Source organism: Pipistrellus kuhlii, unplaced genomic scaffold (assembly GCF_014108245.1).
Source record: "Pipistrellus kuhlii isolate mPipKuh1 unplaced genomic scaffold, mPipKuh1.p scaffold_m20_p_40, whole genome shotgun sequence".
Lineage (NCBI taxonomy): Eukaryota > Metazoa > Chordata > Mammalia > Chiroptera > Vespertilionidae > Pipistrellus > Pipistrellus kuhlii.
Window position 1 is genome coordinate 3,437,428 of NW_023425541.1, and position 27,305 is coordinate 3,464,732.

Sequence of the window (27,305 nt, forward strand, 5' to 3'; positions counted from 1 at the left end):
GGTCCAGATACACCCAATATGGTAGTCACTAGCTACATGTGACTAAATTTTAGCTAATTAAAATAGAATTGCCACTGAGCAGTGGTTAGAGCATCAGTCCTTGAACCTAAGGGTCTCAGGTTCAATTACCCGGTCTAGGTCACATGCCTGGGTTGCAGGTTCAATCTCTGGCCCTGGTCAGGGTGCATTCAGGAGGCAAACTATTGAATGTGTCTCTCTCACATTGATGTTTCTCACATTGATGTTTCTCTCATTCTCTCTCTTTCTCTTCCTTCCCCCCTCCCTCCCTTCCACTCTTTGAAAATCAATGGAAAAAAATATCCTCTGGCAACAAAATAGAATTAACAATTCAGTTCCTCAGTTGCACTAGCCCTCAATGGTCAGTCACATATAGCCAGTAGCTACTGTACTGAACAGAGTAGATACAGAACATTTATATCATTGCAGAAACCTCTATTGGACAGTGCAGGTCTTATTCTCTGTGTCCCCACATAAGGTGGAGCCAGTTGGGACACCCTGAAAACCTGAGTGTGAATTTGTTAATTAGTAGGAATAATTACAAGGAGCTATCAGTTGAGCCTTGTAGCCTTGATTCACCACAGGGCTAGAGCTAGTTAGGCGTTACTGAAAAATAAAAGCGATTACCTGATTGTTGTCCTGCAGTGTTTCCAAAACTTCTCTCATGATGAGAATCACCTGGTGGAGTTGTTAAAATACAGATTCCTGAATCCCAACTAAGAAGTGCTAAACTAGAATTTTTGGGAACATATAGGTAAAATTGTGTACTTAACAACATATAGGTAAAATTGTATACTTAACAGTTAAGTACACAATTTTACCTGTATGTTGTTAAGTACACAATTTTACCTGTATGTTGTTCAGTACACAATTTTACCTGTATGTTGTTAAGCACACAATTTTACCTGTATGTTGTTCAGTACACAATTTTACCTGTATGTTGTTAAGTACACAATTTTACCTGTATGTTGTTAAGTATACAATTTTACCTATATGTTCCCAAAAATTCTAGTTTAGCACTTCTTAGTTGGGATTCAGGAATCTGTATTTTAACAACTCCACCAGGTGATTCTCATCATGAGAGAAGTTTGGGAAACATTGCCCTACAGAATCTAGAATCTAGAGGTCTATAATGTATCCATGGTAATGATGACATTTGTTGAATCTCTGTAAATCTTAGGAACAATAGTGATGTTTGGACTGCTGGTTTTCCTGGTTACCATGGAAATGAGTACCTGGCTACAATTCTGTGTAATCACAGAGAATAAGGTATCAACTTCCCTCCCCTCCCGCAGCTCTTTGCATAACCATAGTGATTATTTCAGGTGGGCTTCATGAGCAGACGTCGCACCAGGAGTGCTCTAAATATCTGATTAAGTATGGAGTATCAGAGTGCAAGCCCTAATGAGGAAGAGTGAAAAAGCAACATGGCGGGGCCTTTTTTCTGCAGGAAAAGACTAGATCTACTACTGAATACGACATTGTTGCTCTGGCTTCTTGCACAGGCGCAGTGCAGAAATCCTCAGAGCACGCCTACGCGCACATTTCCTTCCCTTCTCTCTCTCTTTCCATTTTCCTCTCTCCTCCTTTTCTCCCTCTCCCTCCTCGCAATCATTTGGTCCTCCAGTCTTTCTATTAGCTGGTTTACGTTTCGCCTTCTGAGCCTCCATCCCCCTTCTCCCCCTTCCCTTTGGGTTTCTAGCGGACGAAACCAGCGCATGCGCATTAGGTACAAAGCCTCGCTCTTTGTCCCCATCCGTCGTTCACACGAACCCAAGCCTTTCGCATTCGGCAGCCAATAGGATCGTAGAAATGGCGGCAAACTGATTCCGCCTCTGAAGAAGAATCTTGATTGGCAGTTCAGGTGACCAATCAAGAATGCCACTTTGTGCCCGTGGGGAGGCACCGAGCTCCGTCGTTGCGTTTCCGGCGGTCGCGCGCTCTTTTCTTGGGACGGTAGAGGCCGTGTAGCGTCGCCGTTACTTTGAGGAGCGAACAGTCGGTAGAGGGTGAGTTTGGGGACGACTTAGTTCTCCCGTGAGAGGGGAATAGGATTCCTCGCGACAATCGATGAAGGAAGAGGCCAGGGCAAGGTTCGGTTTGGAGGGCTTGGCCCTTCCCAAGGCCCCTTGAGGCCTTGTGCCCGCCATCCCACTGGCTTCCCAGCCCACCCGCGCGCGGGGCGGTGGGGGGGGCCTCTCACAGTCAAACCGCACTCCCGCTTCCTCTCCCGCCGCCTTTCTTTGTGCGGCGGGGCCTGGGATCTTAGCCCTGTCAGTGAGTTCCTGGGCCATGGAGCTGCCCTGGGCCTGAGGGTGTGGGGTCTATCATCTCGGAGTCTCGGAGTCGCGGCAGGAGGAGGAGGCGCTTTGGAGGGCGCTCCTCCCCTCGGCCTCGCGAGGCCATGAATTCCGAATGAGCCACTGGGGCACCCCGAGCGATGTTTCTTTGTCAGAACTCTGAGCTGGAAAGTTCATCCGTTCGTCCAAACCCCTCCGCTTTCTTCCTCAGGTTCCTGTGTGCCCTTACTTTTAGTCTTGTTGCCAGCTGCTCAACCACGTGTAGCATCACTTTTAAAAAATGAAACTTAATTTGATGGATTTTTTTTTTTGTCGGCTATTTTCCACTCGGAGAAACGATTGTCGTAAGGTGACACTTTTCTTTGTGTTCTTAACAGAGAGGTCAAGGTTAGAGAAGACCGGGAGGCACTTTGTATCTTAAATCTAGGTTGAGGTAGGTGTAGGGTAGCCAGATAAAATATAGGACGCCGTGTTAAATTTGAATTTGACACACACAACGAATTATTTTTTAGTATGTTTCATGGGACTTCCATACAAATAAGCCATTTCTAGTCGCAAATTCAAATTTTACTATGTTGTGTATTTTTATTTGATAAATCTGCCAAATCGGAATACACTGGTTAGATTTTTACTGTCTTTGTTCAACTTCTTTGTTTTCAAATGAAAGGTCCTAAGAAACTCTTAGAAAATAAAAAAGGACCTTACCATGTTAGTGCATTCTACAGCTTTCAGGATGGTTCACATCCAGGCGGCCATTTGGTCTGATAGAGTTTAACCAAATTTCCCGAATGTTTACACTTAAAAGTTGATCCTTATCCTGAAAATTAAGGGGACATTTACTTAGTTTTCAGATATGTGATACAGTAATGCACTTGGTCCTGTATCTAAACACTTGTGCAATTGTATCTCATGCTCAGTAGCCCCCGCTTTCTAAATCAGCAATACATATTTTCTCAAGTGCTTCATCAAGGTTCGTCTTGCAGATAGAAATCCTTGCTGTTGATCTTTGTACTTTCTCTTCTCAGAGGCCCCATGGTTAGGGGGCCAGTGATTTCTGCACATATTCCCAAATTATATTGGTAGTCATCATCAGAAGTAGGTGATAGGGACAATATTTACTGAGTACCTAGCTACTCTGTGGGCACTTTTAAGGGATTTATACAATATTACATAGTCTTCACCATTGAATGCCTGCTTGGGAAAGAACAAACAGAAAGGGAAGATTATAAAGATGAGCATTATGGAGACATTTATTTAAAAACCCAAAGGTATGGAATTTGGTTATACAAGTGATTTTTGCTAGAATCGAGAAGAGAGGAGGTAGAATGTAATTAATGACATTTGTCTAATTGAAGCACCTGCCACATGTAGAAATAAGGGTAATGGCTTCCAGCAGGAACAAGTGTCCACTATGTACATTACCTCACTTAGTCCTTAAAATACCAGCCCTGTAGAGTAGGGATTGTTATCTCCATCTTACAGGTGAGGAAATTAAGGCTCAAGTTAGGTAACATGGCTTGTTTGGAACTCTGAAATGGAAATGAGTAATTACAAAGCCTGTAGTATAGAGGTGAGTATGGCATTCTCCACTCCATGCTCCATCACACCATGTGACCTTGGCTGGGCATCATTTTTCTTATCCAGAATAATAATAATTGTGATTACTAAAGGAGATAATGCAGACTTAGCACAGTGCCTGACATAATGGTCAATATTTTGTATCATCACCTTAACTGCCACACTGTACTTATAAAATAAATAACCTCCCTTGAACAACATAAACTGATGAACAAACCTCAGAGGGAAGAAAGGGGAGAGAGGAGGTAAGAGTTCAACCAAAGGACTTGTATGCATGCATATAAGCATAACCAATAGACACTGATAGTAGCAGAGTGATGGCCTGTGTTGGGGGTGGGAGTGGGCTGAGAGAGGTCAGTGGTCGGGGGGAGACATGTAATGCTTTTAAAAATAAAGATTTTTTAAAATAAAATAACCTCCCTTGAAGTAATTCAAATTAAATGGTTTAGAACATTTTAGAACTTTATCCTCAAAAAGGTAGGCCATTTCTATTAAAAAGTTGTAAAATGGCCTTTTGAAATGGAATGATGAGGTTTGGGTAAGATGTAAAGATAAGAGTTTTTAATATTTCAGTTTTGAATGGATTTCTAAGGGTTTCTATTAACATGTAAATTATAAGTTGTAGATTCCTTAATGGGATGCAAGGTACTGAGGCTAGTGCCTTAAAGGCTGAGGGGGGAAAAGAGGGTCCTTAGGCTCTAGCCAGAGATAGACCTATTTGAAAAATAGGCTGTGAAAATCATTCAGGTTTCTGTTGTAGGCCACTTTGAGGTCAGGGAAGGGAGATGTTTAATAGCTGGGACTCAAAAAGTATCTATGGGAAAAAAGTATAAAATAGGAAAATACCTGATTCTAATGCCCAACTTAAACCTGCTCCCAACTGTTGCTGGGGTAGACTTTAACTTTTATATGCTTTTATTTTATATATATCTTATTTTAAAATAATGATTTCCTTTTTTAAAATTTTTATTTTTTTGCTAACCCCCCCCCAGGATATTTTCCCCCCATTGATTCTTAGAGAGAGTGGAAGGGGGGAGGGGGAGACAGAAACATTGATATGAGAGAGACACATCTACTGGTTACCTCCCGCACGCCCCCTGATGGGTTGGAGGCTAGCCTGCAACCGAGGTGACTGCAATCTGAACCAATTTGCTGTGAAACTGCTACACCTATTCATGGCATTTAAAGCTATTACAATTTTTTGAGAAAACAATGCTTCCCTATGTGGCAAGAGTCACAGATTCGGTTATACTATTTTTATCCTAAGGAAATAATTAAGCAGAAAGCTACAAACACAAAGATATTTACTGCAGTGTTATAATAGGAAAATATTGAAAACAACCTAAATGTCTCATAGTAGAGAGTAGTTTAGTAAATCCATATGGGCTTTATGTAGCTTTTAAAATTATAATTATGTTCACTATAGAGATGAGGAAAATCTGAATATACAATAGTGCATTATGACTATAGTCATAATATAGTATTTTCTGAAAGCTAAAAAATTAAAAAATGGAAACAGCAATATTTACTCAGGGTTATGCCCCAAGCTTTAGCTTGAGCGTTATTTATAATGGTGAAAAATTAGAAACAACACATGTCCAACACAATAGTATCTTGGTTGACAGCTGAATACTGTGCATTAACAATGTAGAAGATTTAGTAACATGAAAACTTAGTCATGTGTCGTAAAGTAGAAAAGGCATTGTAAAATAATTTTTATCGTATTCTATTTAAAGTTACCTACAAATATATAAATCTGACTAGGAGGGTATGCCAAAATGTTAACTATTTTTTTAGTGCTGGGTCTTTGGATTTTTATTTATTTTTGTTTTTATATCTAAGTTTTTTATAACAGATATTTTGTGATAGGTGCCTTATTAATGAGAAATAAAACTGATGACTGACATAAATGAGAAAATTCAAGTCTGGGCTTAAATGCCAACTTTCAAGTGACATGTTACCTCACAGCTCTATTTAAAATTACTACCTTCTACTTCCTATCTATTTTGCCTCTCCCCCCCCCCCCCCCCGCCTTTATTTTCCAGTAACACCTCTTCTTAACTACTGTGTGATATAATTAATATGTATATTGTTTTGTCTCACTAGAAGGTAAGGACCCAGAAGGCAAGAATATTTGCTTTGTTCATCAATGCATCCCAAGCACCTAGAATAGTGCCTGGCAAATAGTTGGCATCCAGTGAATATTTATTTGTTGAATGATTGATTTAATAAAGAAAAAATAGTAAAAAAAAAAAATCAGTAAGAGAAACACCACATGACCTCACTCATTTATGGATAATAAAGAATATTATAAACTGATGAACCAAAAGGTAGATATAGAGACAGTAAAGCAACAAGCAGACTGTCAAATTACAGCGGGCAGGGTAGGGAGATCTGGGGGAGATAAGAGATCAACCGAAGGTCTTGCATACATGCATATAAGTACAACCAATGGAACAAAACTCTGGGGGGGGGGGGAGGGTATGTATAGGAGGGGGGAGAATGGTAAGACATGTACACAGATAATAATTTAATAAAAAATAATAAATAAAAACAAAGGAAAAAATCATCAATAATCTATAACAAGCAGGACAGTTTTTATTTTTGCCTACCTTCTGTTACCTACATTTATGAATTTAAAAAACCCTTTCCGTCTTTTTTAAAATATATTTTATTTCTTACAGAGAGGAAGGGAGAGAAATAGAGAGTTAGAAACATTGATGAGAGAGAAGCATCAATCAGCTGCCTCCTGCACACCCCCTACTGGGGATGTGCCCGCAACCGAGGTACATGCCCTTGACCAGAATCGAATCCCGTACCTTTCAGTCTGTAGGCCGACACTCTATTCATTGAGCCAAACCGGTTTCGGCCCTTTCCCTCTTAAAGTATAAATTTTTCATGCTTACATGGTCTTCATAAATTTTAACTCTGTGTAACATTCCATTGTATAGATGTATCATAATTAAAAACTAGACCTCTGAGCCGAAACCGGTTTGGCTCAGTGGATAGAGTGTCGGCCTACAGACTGAAAGGTACGGGGTTCAATTCCAGTCAAGGGCATGTACCTCGTTTGCGGGCACATCCCCAGCAGGGGGCGTGCAAGAGGCAGCTGATCAATGACTCATTGATGCTTCTAACTCTACCTCTCTGTAAAAAATCAAAATATATTAAAAAAAAAATTAGGCCTCTGGTTTTGGATACATGAGTCATTTTTTATTATTTACCATTTTTATTGTCCATAAACACCATTGCAGTGAATATTTCATGGGTGTGATTTTAAAATTTTAAAAAATTCTTAGGATGAATTTCTAGGAACAGAATTCCTGAGTTAAAGAATATGAACATTTTGATAGTTCTTGTTACCTATTGTCTTGTGAAACAACTTTTGGATATAGTATTTAATAATTGCAATGAAGTTCCCAGTTTTGGTGGGATATGATATAAAATATATTAAGGATTTTTATGCACAGGAAAGTATTCTTATATGTCCATTATCCAAAAATTAAGTTATTTTCTTCATCTAAAATGTAGCTTGCACTGTTTTAAAGGTATCATATGATGTATTCACCATAAGGTTTTTTTGTATCGTTCCTTCAGCTAAATTCTGCCTACAGGGTCTTGTGTTTAGAATTAACTCTGCCCTTTTATTTCATTAACTGAAGAATTGTCCTTGGATGTCAGTTTAAAACCATCAACTGCCAATTTATGGATTATGCCAGAAATTTTCATTTTGTTTTCTTTTAATCTTACTTTAATTTTTAGATGACAGAATTTAACATTTTATGTTTACACTAGGGTCCCAGTGCATGACTTCATGCACCTTGAAAGGAACTGTGGGCCTTGAGGTTACAGTGGGCACAGGGGGGGCGGGTCTTGGCCCATCCTTCACACCACCACCCAGCCCTTCCCGCTGCAGCCCCTGTTGCCCAAACGGGCTAGGGCAGTCGTGTTTTTAAAATGTGCTTTAATAATTTTATAATAGGGCTAACAGTTAAGGGGTAGATCTGTTTGGAAAAGTAGTTTCCTATTATATGTAAAATTATTGTTCCTCAGGTCATTCTACTGCAAGCTGTTCTTGTCTGATTCTTGTCCAGTTTCTGTATGCCACATAACTGCTAATGCACGGTTGTTTTATATTTCTGAATTGTATTCCTTTGCCATACTTGCTCAAAATAACCAGTTTTTAGGATCTGGCAAAAGTCAGGATACCAATGATGATTGATGACAAACAATATGATTCATCAGGAAGGTGACTGCATTCTTAGCACTGAATGTATTTGTCCACATTTTCTTCTTAGGGTACAAAATATGCAGAGCAATAAAACCTTTAACTTGGAGAAACAAAACCATGCTCCAAGAAAGCATCATCAGCATCACCACCAGCAGCACCACCAGCAACAGCAGCAGCCACCGCCGTCAGCAGTACCTGCAAATGGCCAACAAGCCAGCAGCCAAAGTGAGTGCATGCTAAGTAATGGGGTTGATATAGGTTCCCTCTTAGGAATGGGGTTTTGGTTTTTAAAATATATTATATATATATGTGTGTGTGTGTGTGTGTGTGTGTATTATATATATATATATATATATATATATATATATATATATATATAACTGTTTCATTGATTTTTTTTTCCTTTTTTTTTTTTTTTTTTACAGAGGAAGGGAGAGGGATAGAGAGTCAGAAACATCGATGAGAGAGAAACATCAATCAGCTGCCTCCCGCATGCCCCTTACTAGGGATCGACCCTGCAACCCAGGCATGTGCCCTTGATCAGAATTGAACCAAGACCCTTCAATCCACAGGCTGACACTCTATCCACTGAGCCAAACCGGCTAGGGCTGGGTTCTTGATTTTTAGATGAGTCTTTTGGGATTATAAAGGAATAAGTCTTTGTTCTGTTTACCTCTTAATACTTAAGATAGAAAAAGGCTGATTCTCTGAAACCAAGGAGCAGGCATGTAGGGATAGCAGTTGAGTATAGGTTGCTTTGCTGTGTTGGCTAAACATGTCTGCATGTTTTGCCTCAAAGCTTGGTTTCCTAGAAGTAATCAGATGATTGATAATTAGGGAACATATAGAACAAGTCTTTAAGACTTAATGGAGAAGTAGTCTGGTACTGAGTATTATTACACTTTAGCCTGGGGCCTGTGCCAGCCCATTTGAAATCAGTGAAAAGTCTTTAAAGGTATGTTTCCATTTGTTCAGCAAACTTTGAATGCCTGTTGTGTGCCTCTAAAACCTAAAAGGGGGTGGGGGAGAACTCAGACATGGACAACGATGCTGTGATTGTGGCAGAGGGTGGAGGTGGGAAAGGGCATGGAGGGACTAAATGGTTTTGGGCGGCTGGGTGGGGATGGGGGAGTAAAACCTACTTCAAACCTTTTTAATTTTCTGAGATTTCACAAAGAATACTTTTTTCTAACTCATTTCTTTTTTTAAAGATATTTTTATTGATTGCAGAGAGGAAGGGAAAGGGAGAGATAGAAACATCAATGATGAGGGGGAATCATTAATTGGCTGTCTCTTGCACGCCCCCTACTGGGGATCAAGCCCACAACCCATGCATGTGCCTTTGACCGGAATCGAACCCAGGATCCTTCAGTCTGTAGGCTGACGCTCTATCCACTGAGCCAAACTGGCTAGAGCCTACCTAATTTCTTTTTATTCTGTTATTCCCCAAGCCTGAGAGAATGGGAACTGTAAGGTTATGAAGATGAGTGAGATTGGGAAATGGAACAACTGTGCTTTATACTTCAAAAATCTGTCCCTTCTTACATAGAGTTCCTTGACTTGCTTAATTTTCTCTTTGGCCAATAGCTCCTGTATTGTCTTTCTGCCTTTGATTTAGTCTAAGTTGGTTCCTGGCCCACAGTAGCCACCCCCACCCCCCAATATATGTATACTGCTTTCATATTCTAAGGTGCAATTTAGTGATAAGTGGTTAGTGGATAGATTGCATTGGGAAATGGTGTTTGGCTTTTCTATAGCAATTAGGTTTCCTAATGACTGTAAATCTCTTGTCTTCTCTCAGATGAAGGCTTGACTATTGACCTGAAGAATTTTAGGAAACCAGGAGAGAAGACCTTCACCCAACGTAGCCGGCTCTTTGTGGGCAATCTTCCTCCTGACATCACTGAGGAGGAAATGAGGAAATTATTTGAGAAATATGGAAAGGCAGGCGAAGTCTTCATTCATAAGGATAAGGGCTTTGGCTTTATCCGCTTGGTAAGCAACTGTAAGCTTATAGAACAAAGGTGGGGAAGCTGGGAAGTGATGTATATGGAAAATAAGGCAGTAAATAATTCTCAGGTGGTCTACTAAAAGCTTGTAGTTGTAGTTGATGGAATAGGACAAAAAATGCAGATTTAAAATTTTTTCCTCAGAGATTTCTTAAAAATATTGTTTTATTGGGTTTGAAAGAGAGTAGAAGGGAGAGAGAGAGAGAGAAATATCAGTCAGTTGCCTCCCACACACACCCTGACCATGAATCCAACCAGCAACCTGGACATGTGTCCTGACCAGCAATCAAACTGGCAGCCTTTCAGTTCGCCGGATGATGCTAAACCAACTGAGCCACATCGGTCAGAGCTGTGTACATTTTTTAAAGTTTAATTGTGCTAAAATAAACATAACAAAATTTATTATCTTAATTATTTTTTAAAATGTATTTTTAATATATATTTTTTTTTTACTTATCTCCATAAATGAGGAACTTGATGTGATCAGAACTAGTATTCCTTCCGGGTGTACCACTCGCTCAAGGCAACTCATTTTCTCTGGGGCTCAGATTCCTCTTTAGTAATATGAAGGGGGTCCAATCAAGGTTCGTGGTTCTAAAGAGGTCTCTTGGAGGACATAAGAGATTCTGGTTAAGTTGTTTGTAGCTAGCTGAAATTTAAATATTCTAGCTCTCCTGTATTGTAAGGGTAGGTTTTATGCTGATCATTGTCCAGATGATATGTTACCCTTGGCAGAATAACCTGTGATACTGATACCATGTAAGTTAGGATTTCCAATTGGTTTTTCAAGGTCATCAGAACAGTTAGGCTAACCAAAGAGTGATCTGAAACACACACAATTCAGTCCTATCCATGCTTCTTTATATGCTGTTGTCAAGCTCCTTGTGTTTTTTTTTTTTTTTTTAATATATATATATATATATATATATATATATATATATATATATATTTTATTGATTTTTCACAGAGAGGAAGGAAGAGGGTTAGAAAGTTAGAAACATCGGTGAGGAAAACAGATCAGCTGCCTCCTGCACACCCCCCACTAGGGATGTGCCCGCAACCAGAATACATGCCCTTGACCGGAATTGAACCCAGGACCCTTCAGTCCGCAGGCCAACACTCTATCCACTGAGCCAAACGGTTTCTACCTTGTGTGTTTTTTTTGTGTGTGTGTGTGTGTTTTTTTTAATATACACTGAGTGGCCAGATTATTATGATCTCTGAACGCATAATAATCTGGCTACTCAGTGTGTGTGTATGTGTCCTATGTAATAGCTAATATGCTAATTAGATTGAACAGCAGAATAACCGTCCAGACAACCTTCTGGATGAAGCCGGGGCTGTAAGGGCCAAGCCTCTTACACGAATTTTGTGCATCAGGCTTCTAATATATAGAGGCCCAGTGCATGAATTCCTGCATAGGTGGGATCTGGCCAGGGGAAGGGGACATGGGCGGTTGGCAGCCTGCCTGCTGGTTGAGAGGACAATTTGCATATTAGCCTTTTATTATATAGGATATACACTGGCCAGATATTTTTCAGAGAGGGATAGAGAGTTAGAAACAAATATATTTTATTGATTTGAGAGAGAGATAGAAACATCAATGATGAGAGAGAATCATTGATTGGCTGCCTCCTGCATGCCCCACACTTGGAATCGAGCCCTCTACCTGGGCATGTACCCTCATCAGGAAATGAACCATGACTTCCTGGTTCATGGGTCAAGGCTCAACCATTGAGCCACGCCAGCCAGGTGCTACTTTAAACTCTTTATAGCTGTGTAGTTGGTGGTCTGTTAAGCTGAGTTATTCTAATTTCTCTCTGCTTTGTAGGAAACACGAACCCTAGCAGAGATTGCTAAAGTAGAGCTGGACAACATGCCACTCCGTGGAAAGCAGCTGCGTGTGCGCTTTGCCTGCCATAGTGCATCTCTTACAGTCCGAAACCTGCCTCAGTATGTGTCCAACGAACTGCTGGAGGAAGCTTTTTCTGTGTTCGGCCAGGTGGAGAGGGCCGTAGTCATTGTGGATGACCGAGGAAGGCCCTCAGGAAAAGGCATTGTTGAATTCTCAGGGAAGCCAGCTGCTCGGAAAGCTCTGGACAGATGCAGTGAAGGTTCCTTCCTGCTAACCACGTGAGTGAGGGCCCATTGTTATCTGGGAAGTTAGCCTTTAGAAACCCTATTCCTGTGCTCATTTAAATACTGTTCATACTAGTTCAGCTTTCTAGTAAGTTTTTTTATTCATTTTTATTGATTTCAGAGAGGAAGCAAGAGGGAGAGAGAGAAACATCGATGATTAGAAAAAATAATTAATCGGCTGCGTCCTGCACACCCCACACTGGGCATTGAGCCCACAACCAGGGCATGTGCCCTGGCCGGGAATTGAACTGTGACCTGATTGATGTCAACCACTGAGACATGCCGCCTGGGCTAGTAGAGTTGTTAACATAATCTTAAATTAACAAGTATAGTTGGAGGATTAAAAAACATCCCGTACACCAGAATGTTGCAGGTTTCCCTGGTTGGGGTATATGCGGGTGGCAGTCAAATGGTTCTCATGTCAATATTTCTGTCTCTGTCTCCCTCTTTCTCTCTAAAATCAATAAAATACCCTTAAGTGAGGATTTTTTAAATATATTTTTATTGATTTCAGAGAGGAAGGGATAGGGAAAAAGAGAAACATCGGTGATGAGAAAGTCATTGATTGGCTACCTCCAGCATGCTTCCTACTGGGGATCGAGCCTGCAACCCGGGCATGTACCCCATGTGCCCTTGACCATAATTGAAACCAGAACCTTTGAGTCCACAGGCCAATGCTCTATCCACTGAGCCAAACCAGCTAGGGCAGGATATATATTTTTTATGTTAAATTTTTTCATTCCTTCAGTGAGATATTTAATCAGTGTTAAGTCTCCCCTTTGAAGTTTTATAACTCTGAAAAGCACGCAATATCTTAGAATTTATCCCAAATTGTCTGGAGTTCTTTAGATAATACATATTTAGGCTGCACTTAAGTAATTATGTTTCTATTGATTGTAGAGAGTAAGGAAGAGGGATGGAGAAAGAGAAACATCAATCGGCTGCCTCCCACACAATCCCCACTGGGGAATCAACCCTGTAACCCAGGCATGTGCCCTCACCAGAAATCGAACTGGTGACCTCTTAGTTCATGGGTTGATGTTCAACCATGGAGCTATACTAGCCAGGCTGAACATCTTTTTAAAGGCTGTATTCAGAGATCTGAAGCCTGACTTGATTCTATCAAACCCAGATTTCACATTTTCACATAATGCCATTAAATGGAATTGGTTACTTGGACTGGGTATAAAACTCCTTCATAAGTTTAATTGTCTTGTCCTGACCCCTAAAAGTAGTTCATGTGTCAGTGGCAGGTGAAGAGAGCAAGCCTAGTGAAGGGTATAATTTGATCTTTCTTTTTCCCAGATTTCCTCGACCTGTGACTGTGGAGCCCATGGACCAGTTAGATGATGAAGAAGGACTTCCAGAGAAGCTGGTTATAAAAAACCAGCAATTTCACAAGTATGTTGTCATTACAGATTACCTGTTAGCTGTTTGCTTGTTCTTAAGGAAGCCTGTAAAGGGATGTGTAAAAGAGACAGGTCTTTGTTATATGTATTTACTAGCAGCCATTATCTTGGCACTCGGGGAATACATTGCTTAATTGGCATTTTAGACAGAATTGTAGTAACCCAGGAACCTTGTCTTTAGGGAGAGGGAGCAGCCACCTAGATTTGCACAGCCTGGCTCCTTTGAGTATGAATATGCCATGCGCTGGAAGGCACTCATTGAGATGGAGAAACAGCAGCAGGACCAAGTGGACCGCAACATCAAGGAAGCTCGTGAGAAGCTGGAGATGGAGATGGAGGCTGCTCGCCATGAGCACCAGGTCATGCTAATGAGGCAGGGTGAGTACAGGCCTCTAAGTCTTAAAACTAAAAGAATAAGTTTTTCCCAAGTTTCTTAGTATTAATCAGTAGAAAAAGGCCTAAATTTCTACTTTTATCCTCTAAAATATCTTGCTGATCTTTGTTAGGCAAATGAGCTTGGAGATGTGGCAGAGAATACTGGATTCTGAGGAAAAGGAAATAATAGGTTTAGCTGAATTTTTGGAATCGGGATACCTCAGATGGCCACTGGGATTATATATCCACTTTGCTTTCTGGATCTTTAATTATAGAAAATTATTGGGCCCATTGAGGAGAATGAAGGATACTCTCAATCAAGTCTGTTGTTTTTCTAGATTTGATGAGGCGTCAAGAAGAACTTAGGAGGATGGAAGAGCTGCACAACCAAGAAGTGCAAAAACGAAAGCAACTGGAGCTCAGGTAACTCTTCTCAACACTTTTTTCTCTCACAATGTCTCACTCCTGCTTCCTACTATTTGTAAATATGTTGGCAAACATTTCTTGGCTGTTTCTGAAGTTCTCCCTTTGGATCGGAGATGTTTCAGCTGCCAGTGGTTCTGGGAATTACCCAGGGCTACACTAAAGAAAAATTAGCTGAGGGCTGGTCTCATGAGGCTCCTTTGAGAAATAACTTCTTTCCATCTGGGTTGCTTTAGGGCTGGGCATATTTAACATTGAGCTTCCTGGAGAGCTATGATAGTTTTCAGTCGGCTCTTTTAAAAAAAAAAAAAAAAAAAAAAATATATATATATATATATATATATATATATATATATATATATATATATGTTTTTATTGATTTCAGAGAGGAAGGGAGAGGGAGGGAGTGAGATAGAAACATCAGTGATGAGAATCATTGATCAGCTGCCTCCTGCATGCCCCCTACTGGGGATTGAGCCCACAACCCAGGCATATGCCCTTGACCAGAATCAAACCCACGACCCTTCTGTCCACAGGCTGACATTCTATCCACTGAGCCAAACTGGCTAGGACTTTAGTAGGCTCTTAATCCTCTTGACTGAGTCCCCTATTAAGGTAATTGGCTTAAGTTCTACAATACCTCTGCTTATATACCTTGGTGACTCTGTAGGCAGGAGGAAGAGCGCAGGCGCCGTGAGGAAGAGATGAGGCGACAGCAGGAAGAAATGATGCGGCGACAGCAGGAAGGATTCAAGGGAACCTTCCCTGATGCGGTATATCTCCTTTGTGCCCATGATGTACCAGTCCAGTCGTGATATGACAAACCCATCATGAATTGTCTGCCCACTAGGACTATACAACATACCAGGTTATGATCAATTTTTCCATTTTGTGAAACTCCTTTTAGAAATAATTCATAGGAAGGAAAGGTAAGGTTTGAAGGAGAGCTCTTTTTGCCTCACGGGCTATTTAGAGTGAAAAGCTGGGACCAGTATATGCTGTTTAGACTCAGTGACTGTAGGATGAGATATATCCAGTTCTGTAGCAGCCTTGACTAGTCCATTGCTGTCCTTAAAGTTGTACAGGTTGGAGCTATAGAAAAAAAATTGACTATCTTTCCCCTTTCCTTTCATAACTCTCTTGTACCTAATAGGAGACTGTCCTAGTAGCTCTGATCTTGAACTCACTGTACAACTAGTGAAAAACTATTGTTGTTGTTCCTCAGCTTGGTCTCAGTGTATTTGGGATGTGTTATCACTATACTTTCCTTAGTGTGTGGTCTTCAATGGATTGTGGGAGAATGCAGTGCTGTCTTAGACTGTCTTTAGTGTTTTTTTATTTTTCAGAGAGAGCAGGAGATACGGATGGGCCAGATGGCTATGGGAGGTAAGGACTCAGGAGATTAATGGCTCTGATTTCCTTTCTTGTCTTGTCTCTGGTGAGCTATGTAGCTTATTTTAGATAGTCTGGATTTAAGGAATTCACATTTCTGGGAGCATATTTTTTGGGGGGTGGGGTAACATGTCTTAGCACAAAGGTCTTGTTGAATTATTTCCTTTAGAACGGAAAGAGACAGATGATATCTTTCTCCTGTACTGATCACACTGCTCTGCTTTAGGTGCTATGGGCATAAACAACAGAGGTGCCATGCCCCCTGCTCCTGTGCCTGCTGGTACCCCAGCTCCTCCAGGACCTGCCACTATGATGCCAGATGGAACCTTGGGATTGGTAATAACTGCAGGGTCTTAATAGTAACCCTGAATGGTGATGGGAGGAGAAAGGACTTTGCTTCCATAATCCCTTGACTTGCCATAATTTTGCTACAGATGACAGTATTAGAACCACTGTTACCCAATGAAACCTCAAGATCTTTATTTTGGACTCCTGAGAAAACCAAGTGTCAAAATATACTTTATGGTCCATACAATCCTGAGGTGATTTTAGTTCTTATATCAAAATGTTAAAACTGGATAGTTTTCAGGTTACTTGAAAGTGATGGCCTGCCCTTGTCCATGTACCTAGTTCATCAAAAAGGACATAAGTAGAACTTAACCATCTGAGAAATTTAGTATGCAATATTGCTTAGCTAATAAGAATAGGGATTAAAAGGAAGGAGAAATAATAGGGATAAAAAATTAAAGGTGGGATGGTTGGCGTAGGTCCATAATTCAGGTAACCTTTCAGGGACATCTATCCACTAGTCTTTGTGTGTTTTGTGTGTTGTTTTTTTTTTTTAATGTGTTTTGTTGTTGATTTCAGACAGGAAGGGAGAAGGAGAGAGAGAGAGATACATCAATGATGAGAGACTCATCGATTGGCTGCCTCCTGCACACCCCACACAGGATCAAGCCCACAACCTACGAATTGAACAGTGACCTCTTGGTTCATAGGTTGACACAACCACTGTGTACTCCTGCTGGGCTATCCACTAGTGGGGTTTTTTTTTTTTTTTTTTTGGTTTTTTCTTTTTTTTCTTTTCATTGTTCATTGATTTCAGACAGGAAGAGAGAGAAAGGTCAGTGAGGAGAGAGAATCGTTGATGGGCTGCCTCCTGTACGCCCCACAATGGGGATGGAGCCCCACAACCCAGGCATGTGCCTTGACCAGGAATCTAACTGTGACCTGGTTCATAGGTCACTGTTCAGGCATGAGCCATGCCAGCCAGGCTCAACTAGAGTTTTAAATACGATCAGGCATCCCCAGCATCAGGACCCTTGAAAAATGGGGTGGAAATGGCCTCCAGGGGAGGGACTACAGATTGGTGGGAAGCTTAGGACATAGGTTATTTTTGTAATGTTGCTCTCTTTTTCTCTTTAAGACCCCACCAACTACCGAACGCTTTGGCCAAGCTGCTGCAATGGAAGGAATAGGGGCAATTGGTGGAACCCCTCCTGCATTCAACCGTGCAGCTCCTGGAGCTGATTTTGCTCCAAACAAACGTCGCCGATACTAATAAAATTGCAGTGTCTAGATTCCCAAAACCCTTAAGAGAAGGACCCTTTTTGGACTAGCCAGAATTCTACCCTGGAAAAGTGTTAGGGATTTCTCCCAATAGTTAGATCTTCCCTGCCTGTACTACTCTAGGGAGTATACTGGAGACAGAGGTCAAGGGAGGGGTGATATTTAAAACATTTCTGTGTGGTATATTGTTGAATCATGTCTGTGTGGTGCATTCTTGAAGTCTCAATTATTGAAGGCCAGGGGTGGGGAGCAATGGCAAAGTGGATCCCGTTAGAGCCCCCATGAATCTTGATCATTCCATTCTGTTTATCCTGTTCTATTTGAATTCTCATTCTTAAATTTCCTGACCCCGGAGACACTGCCACATGTACCACAAAAACCACAAACATCCTCCATTACTTTATTCACTCCCAGGTGGGAATTCAGGCAAATGTCTGCAGAGGTCACAGATAACATAACATACATACGGTTCTGTTATACCCCATATATTATCTCTTCATACCCTAAGGAATACATTTTTCTCTTAGAGATTTTCATTTTAGTGTATCTTTTAAAAAAAAAGAAAAATCTTGTGTTGCCTCCATCTTTTTCTTGGGTAAGGACAACCCAGGAATGGCCCTTTTGTGTCCGATATTGCTGTTCACAGCTTTTCTTGATAGGCCTAATAACCTTGGAACAGGGTTGCTGTATGAATGTCCAGCAGTAGCTCTTAGCATTGCCTATCTTAAGTAGTTATGCTATGCTTTATTTTTTATTGGTGTACCATGTTTGATTTGTTCCTGATCCCTTCGGAGTTTTTTTCTGAAAATGAAGCAGTAATGCAGCATCAACTTATTAAAATACATTTTAATCCTTTTCATTTTCTGTGCTATTTTTGAAGGGGAAGGGAGGGAGGGGTGTTGTCTCAGGAGATGATCAGTAGGTTTTATAAAGTATCCATGTGACAAACATGGGGATTGGATGCATACTATGGCTGAAGTGGTTGACAAAAGATCTGTGTTGTCGGTACACAGAAGTAATAAGAATGGGAGGAAAGCTTTGAAAGAAAATGGGCTGGGGGATTGGGGTATTCTCATTGGGAGGGGTCTCAAATTGGTATATGTTTCTGAGCAGCTGCTAATATGTCTTGAGGCTTAGAATTGGCATGGTATGGTAAATCTAAAACAGTCTCAGCCGTGATTAGCTGACCTCGCCCAAGTTCCAAACCCTACTCTGCATAATCCTTTTCTTGAGCCTCAGAGCTAAAATGCTCCTGAGCTCTTTCCTATTGGCTGGGAAGACCAATTGAAGTTCCCTTGCCCATGTTAGGAGGTGTACGCCTCCTGAACTAAAGATAGACACAGCTGGCCCTTCCAGGCAGCTAAAAGCTTCCAGACTAAGAGGAGTTCCCCATTCGGCAGCCAGACTCCTTGAAATACCCTTTCAGTAATTCTACCAACGCTTCCATGTCTCTTCTCTGCCATAACAAAGGCTGTGGGCAGCACTTTGACCCCAATACCAATCTTCCTGGTGAGTAATCCTGGTCTTACCAGGGGGATCCGGATCCTGGGGAATGGTCATCTGTGGATAGTCTTAACGGAGTAGAAAGAAATTTAGTACTTTCCCTACTTTAATTGGTCTGGGCAGTCTTCAATCTTGACTGGGCTTTTAAAAATTATATCAAAAGCCCTAACCGGTTTGGCTCAGTAGATAAGAGCGTCGGCCTGCGGACTGAAGGGTCCCAGGTTGGATCCTGGTTGAGGGTATGTACCTTGGTTGTGGGCACATTCCCAGTAGGGAGTGTGCAAGAGGCAGGTGATTGATGTTTCCAACTCTATCCCTCTTCCTCTCTAAAAAAATCAATAAAACACATTTTTTAAAAAAAATTATATGGAAAAACCAAAGCATACAGGCCTGTGGAAGAGGTAAGTGACATCTGGTATAGTTTCCTTTTTTGATCTTTCTACCAATATCCACAGATTCCTGTTGCCATCACACTGGGATCCCAATCTTCCATGATGCACTTAAGGTGAGGTAAAGTGGGGGGAAAGCAAGAACATTCCCCAAAGGAAATACACTCAGGAATCTAAACTGAACTTGGTCTCATCAGGGTTGGTCCTGTTGCCGGAAGCGAACTGTAGATTTCTCTGAGTTCTTAAACATCAAGGTAAATTCTTTACTTAGCTTCTGCCCCTAATAGAAAGATTCTATCTCTAATCCTCCTCTCTTTATCTGTATTAGGGCTGTACTGTGGGACCACACTGTGCTGAGAAGCTCCCTGAAGCCCCTCAACCTGAGGGCCCTGGCACAAGCAGTTCATTTCAGGAGCAAAAACTGACTACGATCCCAAAATCAGCAGAGACTTTGCGCCGGGAAAGGCCCAAGTAAAGATGAGGTCCCAATCCTAGCTGGTTTGGCTCAGTGGATAGAGCATCAATCTGCAGACTGAAGGGTCCTGGGTTTGATTTCAGTCAAGGGCACATGCCCAGATTGCAGGCTGGATCCCCAATAGGGGGCATGCAGGAGGCCGCCAATCAATGATTCTCATCATTAATGTTTCTATATCTCCCTTCCTCTATGAAATCAATAAAAATGTTCTTAAAAGGAGATCCCAGGGTTTTTTCTATATTCATGGAGTTTAGGGTCATTGGAGTTTGGAAGCTAGCGCACAGAGATGTGAGGAGGGCCAGATGTCAGGGCTTAGTGTATATATGTTGTGCCATAAGGGAAATCTATCCAGAAATAATGTCCCTTACTGTAAGGTGATATGGGTGATAGATGGGTATTTGAGTTAACAGGGCAGATAGCCCCTCATGAATACATATTTATAATACAAGGGGTAATTGGAAAAATCTTGATTTTTTTTTTTTTGGAAAAGATCTTTAAAATAGGTTTACATCAAGAAAAGGATGTAGTAGAATTGGCAGTCAGGAGACTGCAGAGAAGATTAAGTTAATTTTGTGGAACTAGAAGAAAGTCATATTAGGTCCACAATTAGAGGAAGGGGAAATGGTATGTTCCTACAGAGAAATGTGGATTTAAAGCAACGGAGTAGATGAGCAAGATAAGTCTTGGTGATTTCCCCACGGTCAGGGATTTGGGATGTCCATAGAGAAATTGGCAATGGGGTTTCTATGCAACTTCTCCAACCCTGACCTCAATTTCATCAGTCTTCTTGGGTTCCATTAGAACTGGTGGGAGTGTTGGAGCTGTCGATCATGGTTAATGAGTCAGAATTAAATTACCCCACCCTTACCCCCTAGGTCAGAGTTGCCTCCAAAGCTGCTTCCACTAAATATATCCCAAGCCCTGGAAATGGCATTGGAAAAAAAGGAATTAGACCAGGAATCTGGAGCAGGTAAGTGGGTCCTTCGTTGGACAGACCTCACAAACTGGAATTTAGTGAAAGTGGCAGTTAGGTGGATGTAATGGATAGGTTTCTGACTGCCCAGCTGGTGTGGCTTAGCAGTTGAGCATTGACCCATAAACCAAGAAGTTACTGGTTCAATTCCTGGTCAGGACAGAAGCACGGTTTAGGGCTCAATCCCCAGTAGTGGCATGCAGGAGGCAGCCAATCAGTGATTCTCTTTCATCTCTGATGTTCCTATCTCTTCCTCTAATTGTGGACCTCTCTAAAATCAATAGAAACGTGTTTTGGACCTCTCTAAAATCAATAGAAATGTATTTTAAAATAAAAGATAGCCAAAACTGGTTTGGCTCAGTGGATAGAGCATCAGCCTGCGGACTGAAAGGTCTCAGGTTTGATTCCAGTCGAGGGCATGTACCTTGGTTGCGGGCACATCCCCAGTAGGGGGTGTGCAAGAGGCAGCTGATCCATGATTCTCTCTCATCGATGTTTCTAACTATCCCTCTCTCGTCCTCTCTGTAAAAAATCAATAAAATATATTTTAAAAATAATAAATAAAAGATAGGTTCCTAATTCTATTTTCCTCCCTTGCCCAGGACTTGACAGTAGTCTGATCCAGACTGGTTCCAGCTGCCAGAACCCAGGATGTGACGCTGTGAGTGAGAGTTTATGAGGGCTCAAGCTTGTGGCTGAGGGATACTATACCCAAGAGATGATTAGGTGTAGATATGAAGTTGCATGAAGTACACTTTAGAATGAGCTGATTCCTTTCCTTTCTCCTTGATCTGTCTTAGGTTTACCAAGGCCCTGAGAGTGATGTTACTCCATGTACCTACCACCCAGGAGCACCTCGATTCCATGAGGGGTGAGGGAGGGTACTAGGTGGGCTGTGAGAGAGGTTTCTCCCAATGTTGAACATAGATGGGAGTAGGAGCTTGTGGGAATGGAAAGGGATTCAGTTGAATTGTCTTCCTACTTCAGGATGAAGTCTTGGAGCTGTTGTGGCATCCAGACCCTGGATTTTGGGGCCTTCCTGGCACAGCCAGGATGCAGAGTTGGTAGACATGACTGGGGGAAGCAGGTAAGCTCCAACTTCCCTGAACTCTTGATTAGAAGCCAATTCCAGAAATAATTTCTTCTCCCCATAATTCATAGCAAAGTCTCAATCTCCCTTTCTATGGACCAAATAAGATTATATTCCTTATCCCTCAACAACCCAGAAGCTTTGCAGTAAATATGAGTTGTTGTTAATCTTTTTGAAACTCTGTCTCTTCTCCATTCAAACCATGAGAACTCTTGGGTTAAGCATACATTTTTACCACTGACATTTCATATTTTTAGCTACCAGCATCTTGCCGTCATGACTGGCACCAGACAGATTCCTTAGTAGTGGTGACTGTGTATGGCCAGATTCCACTTCCTGCATTCAACTGGGTGAAGGCCAGTCAAACTGAGGTAAGGAATGTCTTATGCTGAATTGGAGGCTAGTGAATTGGGTGTTATTACAATTTCACAGACAGTGTTACTTTATGGAGTTAAAATGTAGACTCTGTAGTCCCCTGAGAGGAAGGTAGTGATATTGGGTCAGGGTTATCTGACTAACCTGTGGATGTATGGATCACACCTCTGGTTCAGTGTTATAATGATCTGTTCTGACCTTCTGGATTGTTACTACCCCTATAATTCTTTTCTCTCAGCTTCATGTCAACATTGTTTTTGATGGTAACCGTGTGTTCCAAGCACAGATGAAGCTCTGGGGGGTAAGTGAAGATAAGGGAGCACAGGAGGGAGGGCAGATGGGATGAAAAGAAGGTCCAGACTGCAATGAATAGAGGGTGTCTTGAGGGGGGAGGAGTTATAATGGGAAAAAGTGGAGGTTTTCTCTTCATTTGCTTTTATATTCTCTCCCTTTCCCTTCTTTTTTTCCCCTCTTCCCTATTCCCTTTCTCTTTTTTCTTCTCTCCATTACTATGTTGTCTTATTCCTCCATCTTTTCCCCGCCTTACATTTTTATTTTCTCCCTGTTATTTATCACCACCTGACCCTGACCCTAACCCCGTTGATTTCTTCATTTTCTCTTTTTCCCCTGTTCCTCTATCTTTCCCCTCTTCCTCAGGTCATAAACGTGGAGCTGAGCTCTGTCTCCTTGATGCCATCTCGGGTTGAAATCTCTCTGGTGAAGGCTGACCCAGGATCCTGGGCCCAGCTGGAGCACCCTGATGCACTAGCTGAGAAGGCTAAGGCAGGGGTTGGGTTAGAGATGGATGAGGAAGAATCTGAGGACTCAGATGATCTGAGCTGGACAGAGGAGGAGGACGAGGAGGAAGCAATGGGGGAATAGTGACACCAGACAATCAAGGATCTAGACAGAACCTTAATAAATTTCATAGGATCTCAAAGACCAGGATATGGTTGGCCATGTGGTATTGAGCAGCAGGAGGATGAAGGAGGGGAGAACAAAAACATCCAAACCATGCTGTTTTTTTTCTCTTAAATAAATCTGGTATTCTACAGTTTCACATAGTGTTGTTCTCTCACCTCACTAAGATTGTATTCATTTCCCCCAACTTCTGTGTGTTTGACACATGTGTGAAAACAAGCACATGCACATTCAATCTATTCTTCACAACCATCAGTTATTTACTGGGTACTTACTATGTGCCCAGTTATGTGTTTAGGTAGAGATATTTGAAAAACAGAAGACTTATTCATTCATCTCAGGACAATTACAGTCTGGCTTACAAGTCATGGATAATTGACATGAAATAAACATTTTTAGGTAGTTAAACTGAGTACTAAATTGTGCAGTACAGTTTTTAAGAGCTATTGGAGTTGAGAAAATGGCGAGATTAATGTGGACTGCAGTAGAAAAGGAAGGCTTGGAATAAAATTTAATCTTTTCCTTAAAAAAAGAAAGGAAAGTCTCCATGGCAGACGTAATTTTTTAAAAAGCTTTATTGAGATACAATTTGCAGACCATACAACACCCATTTAAAGTATAAATTCAATGTTTTTCTAAGTTGTACAACCACAATCAACTTAAAACATTTTCATCACTCCAAAAGAAACCCTGTCTGTACCCATTAGTAGTCACTCCCAATTTTCCTTCAAACTCATAGCCCTAGGTAACCACTAATCTACTTTCTGCCTCTGTGGATTACCTATTGTGGATATTTCATATGACTAGAATAAAAAACATATGTGGTCTTTTGTGACAGACTTCTTTCATTTAGCATACTATTTTCAAAGTTCATCCATGTTGTAACATGTATTAGCTCTTAACTTCTTTTCATGAACAAATAATATTCCATTGTGTGATATACTACATTTTGTATATCCATTCATCAATTGAGGGACAATTGGGTCCTTTTCCACTTTTTGCCTATTATGAGTAATGATGTTATCAGCATATATGTGAAAGTTTTTATACAGACATAGGTTTTCATTTCTCTTGGATATATAACTAGGAGTGTAATTTATGGGTCAAATGGTAACTTTAATCTTTCGAGCAACTGCCAGACTATTTCCAGAGGCTGAATCATTTTACATTCCCACCAGCTATGTAAGAAGGTTTCAGTTTCTCTACATCATCAATAACACTTATTTGTCTTATTTTATTATAACCATCTTAGTGGGTGTGAAGTGGAATCTAACTATGGTTTTAATTTGTATTTCACTGATGGCTAATAATGTTGACCATCTTTACTTGTGCTTATTGGTAATTTGTGTCTTTTATTTGGAAAAACGTCTGTTCATATCCTTTGACCATGTGCTAATTGGATTGTCTTTTTATTGAGTTGTAAGAGTTTTAAAATCTAGGGTATCCCAAAAGTGTATATACACACTTTGAATAATTATAAAGGCAGTGTTTATTAAAATAAATTTCATTTTCAAGATTGAGCTTCAGGTGTTAAAGTGGGTATACATTTTTTGGGACACCTTGTATATTTTGGAGATAAGTCTCTTGTCAGATATAAGATTTGCAAATACTTTCTCCCATTGTGTGTGTTGTCATTCCACTTCCTTAGTAGTGTTCTTTGGTACACAAAAGTTTTTAATGTTTATGAAGTCCAGTTTTTCTATTTTTCCTTTGTTTTCTTATGTTTTTTTATGTCAAATCCAAGAAATCATTGCTTAATTCAAGGTCATGAAGATTTACTTCAATGTTTTTTCCTAAGAGTTTTATAGTTTTAGCTCTTAGATTGAGGTCTTCAGTCCATCTTGAATTAATTTTTATACGTGGTATGAGGTAGGGGGTCCAACTTTACATTTATGCTTATGGATATCCAGTTGTGCCAGCATCATTTTTTGAAAGACTCTTCTGTCCCATTGAATTGCCTTGGTACCCTAGCTGAAAATCAATTGACCATAAATGTTGAGGATTAAGAAATACATTCTGAATGGAAATTTGAAGAATGAGAAATTTGGATGGGTATGGAAGAGAGGGAGAGCCAGGATGAGGCAAGAAGGTGTTTTATTTTACTTTTTGTGTTTTAATTTTTAAAAAAATATATATTTTATTGACTTTTTTACAGAGAAGAAGGGAGAGGGATAGAGAGTTAGAAACATCGATGAGAGAGAAACATCAATCAGCTGCCTCTTGCACACACCCCTACTGGGGATGTGCCCACAAACAAGGTACATGCCCTTGACTGGAATCAAACCTATCCACTGAGCCAAACTGGTTAGGACTGTGTTTTAATTCCAAAAGTAATACATTGCCACTGTAGAAAAACTCAGTTCAGAAGTATGTAGAGTAAAATGTAAATATTCCTCTTCAGATGTTCTCCGATCATAGTTCTTTTGCTGTTTGTAACCACTGATAGCATATAAAAAGGCATGTTTAAGGGAGGGGACAGAAAAGTTAAATGGTATCTGACTAGATTGGGAGGAGCCTAAAATACTAGATCAAGGATTTTGAACATGATTTAAAAGAGAGTTAAAAAGGCATTATAGGCTTTTTTTTTTTTTAATGTATATTCTTAATCAGAGGACTCTTTTAAGTTTCCCTTGAGTCAAATTTACTTTCACAACAGCATGGCCAAGAATCTGGAAGATTTAAACTCCAAGAAACATCAAACTCCAGGAAGCTCACCAAACCTCAGATGACCTCAAGTTCTTTTCATAGCAACCTTCCCTCTCAGTTCAGATTCAAGAAACATAGGATCTCATTGGGAGCTAGGAGTAAAATGGGGATGGGAAAATGGACATGGGCAGCAAAGGTGAGGGATCACAGCATAGTTTGGCTGAGAATTTGGAGATTGAAGCAAGATTAGGGGATATTAGGGAATGAGTTCAGGGATACCTCACATATCAGAGGTAAAGGGGTTTCCTGGACCTCCAGGATATTTGACAATTCTCACTCAGTATTCTCTCGTTCTATGGATTTGAAATGCAAATAAAATGTCCCCCTTGAACTGAATCCTTCAGATTCTTTCTAACCTTGGCAGCAGTTAACTAATTTTTAAAAATATTTTTATTGATTTCAGAGAGGAAGGGAAAGAGAGAGAGAGATAGAAACATCAATGATGAGAGAGAATCATTGATTGGTTGCTTCCTGCACACTCCCCAATGGAGATCAAGTTCACAACCTGGGCATGTGCCCTAACCAGGAGTTGAAAGGTGACCTCCTGGTTCATAGGTCGATGCTCAACACTAGTCGGGCAGCAGGTAACTTTTTAAAAATATGTTTTATTGATTCTTCACAGAGAGGAAGGGAGAGGGATAGAGAGTTAGAAACATTGAGCAGCTGCCTTCTGCCCACCTCCTACTGGTGATGTGCCTGCAACCAAGGTATATGCTCTTGACTGGAATCGAACCTGGAACTATTGAGTCTGCAGGCCAACGCTCTATCCAATGAGCCAAATTGGCTAGGGCAGCAGTTAACTTGTAATGTCATTTTTCTGTGAGAGAATTGTCATTCATAGAGGCTTTGTTAGACATTAAAAATATATAGAAGTAAAAATGCATATAGAAAAATACATAAAGTGCACTAATCTTAAATGTATGACTTTTTTTCTATCTTATCAAAATCAGGGGACCAGCAATTACCCAGAAATCCTGGAAAGGATGGAGGTGAGGAATCAGAAAGTTCAAGTAATTCTTATTGTATATAAACTTAATATATAAAACTTCAAATTTACAGCATTAAAAAGTAGTGTACTAAAAATAATAAAAATTTTAAAAATAAACTAGTGTACTAGCTCATTTTACATAGCCCAAAGCCTAAAATGTAACAAATTTTCAGGCAGGTGTATAACATTAATAATAACAACAATAACCAGAGCTACTATTTCTGATACAAACTAACCTGCTAGGCAATGTGCTTTGCATGCATTATCTAATTTAATCCCCCACTTCCCACCATGAAATATACATATATATATATATGTATGTGTATGTGTATATGTATGTATATGTATATGTATATGTATATGTATGTGTATGTGTGTGTGTGTGTATGTGTGTGTGTGTGTGTGTGTGTGTGTGTGTATATATTCACATTAGCACAAATCC

General features: G+C 40.5%; 2 protein-coding genes across 9 annotated transcripts; both read left to right on the forward strand.

Annotated features, from left to right (window-relative positions):
• Window positions 1-1,874: 1,874 nt before the first annotated feature.
• NONO (non-POU domain containing octamer binding) lies at window positions 1,875-18,298 on the forward strand. Of its 5 annotated transcripts, none has more exons than XM_045571901.1 (11): window positions 1,875-2,027; window positions 8,195-8,352; window positions 9,929-10,122; window positions 11,968-12,269; window positions 13,581-13,676; window positions 13,866-14,062; window positions 14,398-14,482; window positions 15,153-15,255; window positions 15,811-15,868; window positions 16,101-16,210; window positions 16,309-16,461. In XM_045571901.1, the coding sequence occupies exons 2-11, from the start codon at window positions 8,205-8,207 to the stop codon at window positions 16,444-16,446; spliced, it is 1,431 nt and encodes a 476-aa protein (XP_045427857.1). In that variant the 5' UTR covers window positions 1,875-2,027; window positions 8,195-8,204; the 3' UTR covers window positions 16,447-16,461. The 5 variants fall into 5 exon arrangements, 4 of the variants coding, with proteins under 4 accessions (XP_045427857.1, XP_036267425.1, XP_036267426.1 ...); XM_036411532.2 differs by lacking the exon at window positions 16,309-16,461 and adding an exon at window positions 17,301-18,298 and having other exon boundaries at window positions 1,876-2,027; XM_036411533.2 differs by lacking the exon at window positions 16,309-16,461 and adding an exon at window positions 17,301-18,298 and having other exon boundaries at window positions 1,876-2,027; window positions 15,829-15,868.
• Window positions 18,299-18,347: 49 nt separating this feature from the next.
• Window positions 18,348-26,982, forward strand: ITGB1BP2 (integrin subunit beta 1 binding protein 2). Of its 4 annotated transcripts, none has more exons than XM_036411542.2 (11): window positions 18,349-18,952; window positions 19,402-19,451; window positions 19,533-19,589; window positions 19,664-19,806; window positions 20,686-20,780; window positions 21,386-21,444; window positions 21,584-21,654; window positions 21,771-21,870; window positions 22,131-22,244; window positions 22,487-22,549; window positions 26,826-26,982. In XM_036411542.2, the coding sequence occupies exons 1-11, from the start codon at window positions 18,889-18,891 to the stop codon at window positions 26,916-26,918; spliced, it is 909 nt and encodes a 302-aa protein (XP_036267435.1). In that variant the 5' UTR covers window positions 18,349-18,888; the 3' UTR covers window positions 26,919-26,982. The 4 variants fall into 4 exon arrangements, with proteins under 4 accessions (XP_036267436.1, XP_036267435.1, XP_036267432.1 ...); XM_036411539.2 differs by lacking the exon at window positions 26,826-26,982 and adding an exon at window positions 22,906-23,308 and having other exon boundaries at window positions 18,352-18,952; XM_036411543.2 differs by lacking the exon at window positions 22,487-22,549 and having other exon boundaries at window positions 18,348-18,952.
• The last annotated feature ends 323 nt before the right edge of the window (window positions 26,983-27,305 follow it).

Excerpts from the sequence above, each read along its gene's own strand:
- NONO (XM_045571901.1), top strand. The coding sequence starts at position 8,205 with ATGCAGAGCAATAAAACCTTTAACTTGGAGAAACAAAACCATGCTCCA. Across the intron at positions 12,270-13,580 it reads GGTTCCTTCCTGCTAACCAC|ATTTCCTCGACCTGTGACTG; the intron begins GTGAGTGAGGGC and ends TCTTTTTCCCAG. Across the intron at positions 13,677-13,865 it reads AAAAACCAGCAATTTCACAA|GGAGAGGGAGCAGCCACCTA; the intron begins GTATGTTGTCAT and ends CCTTGTCTTTAG.
- ITGB1BP2 (XM_036411539.2), top strand. The coding sequence starts at position 18,889 with ATGTCTCTTCTCTGCCATAACAAAGGCTGTGGGCAGCACTTTGACCCC. Across the intron at positions 19,452-19,532 it reads TCTTCCATGATGCACTTAAG|GGTTGGTCCTGTTGCCGGAA; the intron begins GTGAGGTAAAGT and ends TGGTCTCATCAG. Across the intron at positions 21,655-21,770 it reads GCACCTCGATTCCATGAGGG|GATGAAGTCTTGGAGCTGTT; the intron begins GTGAGGGAGGGT and ends TTCCTACTTCAG.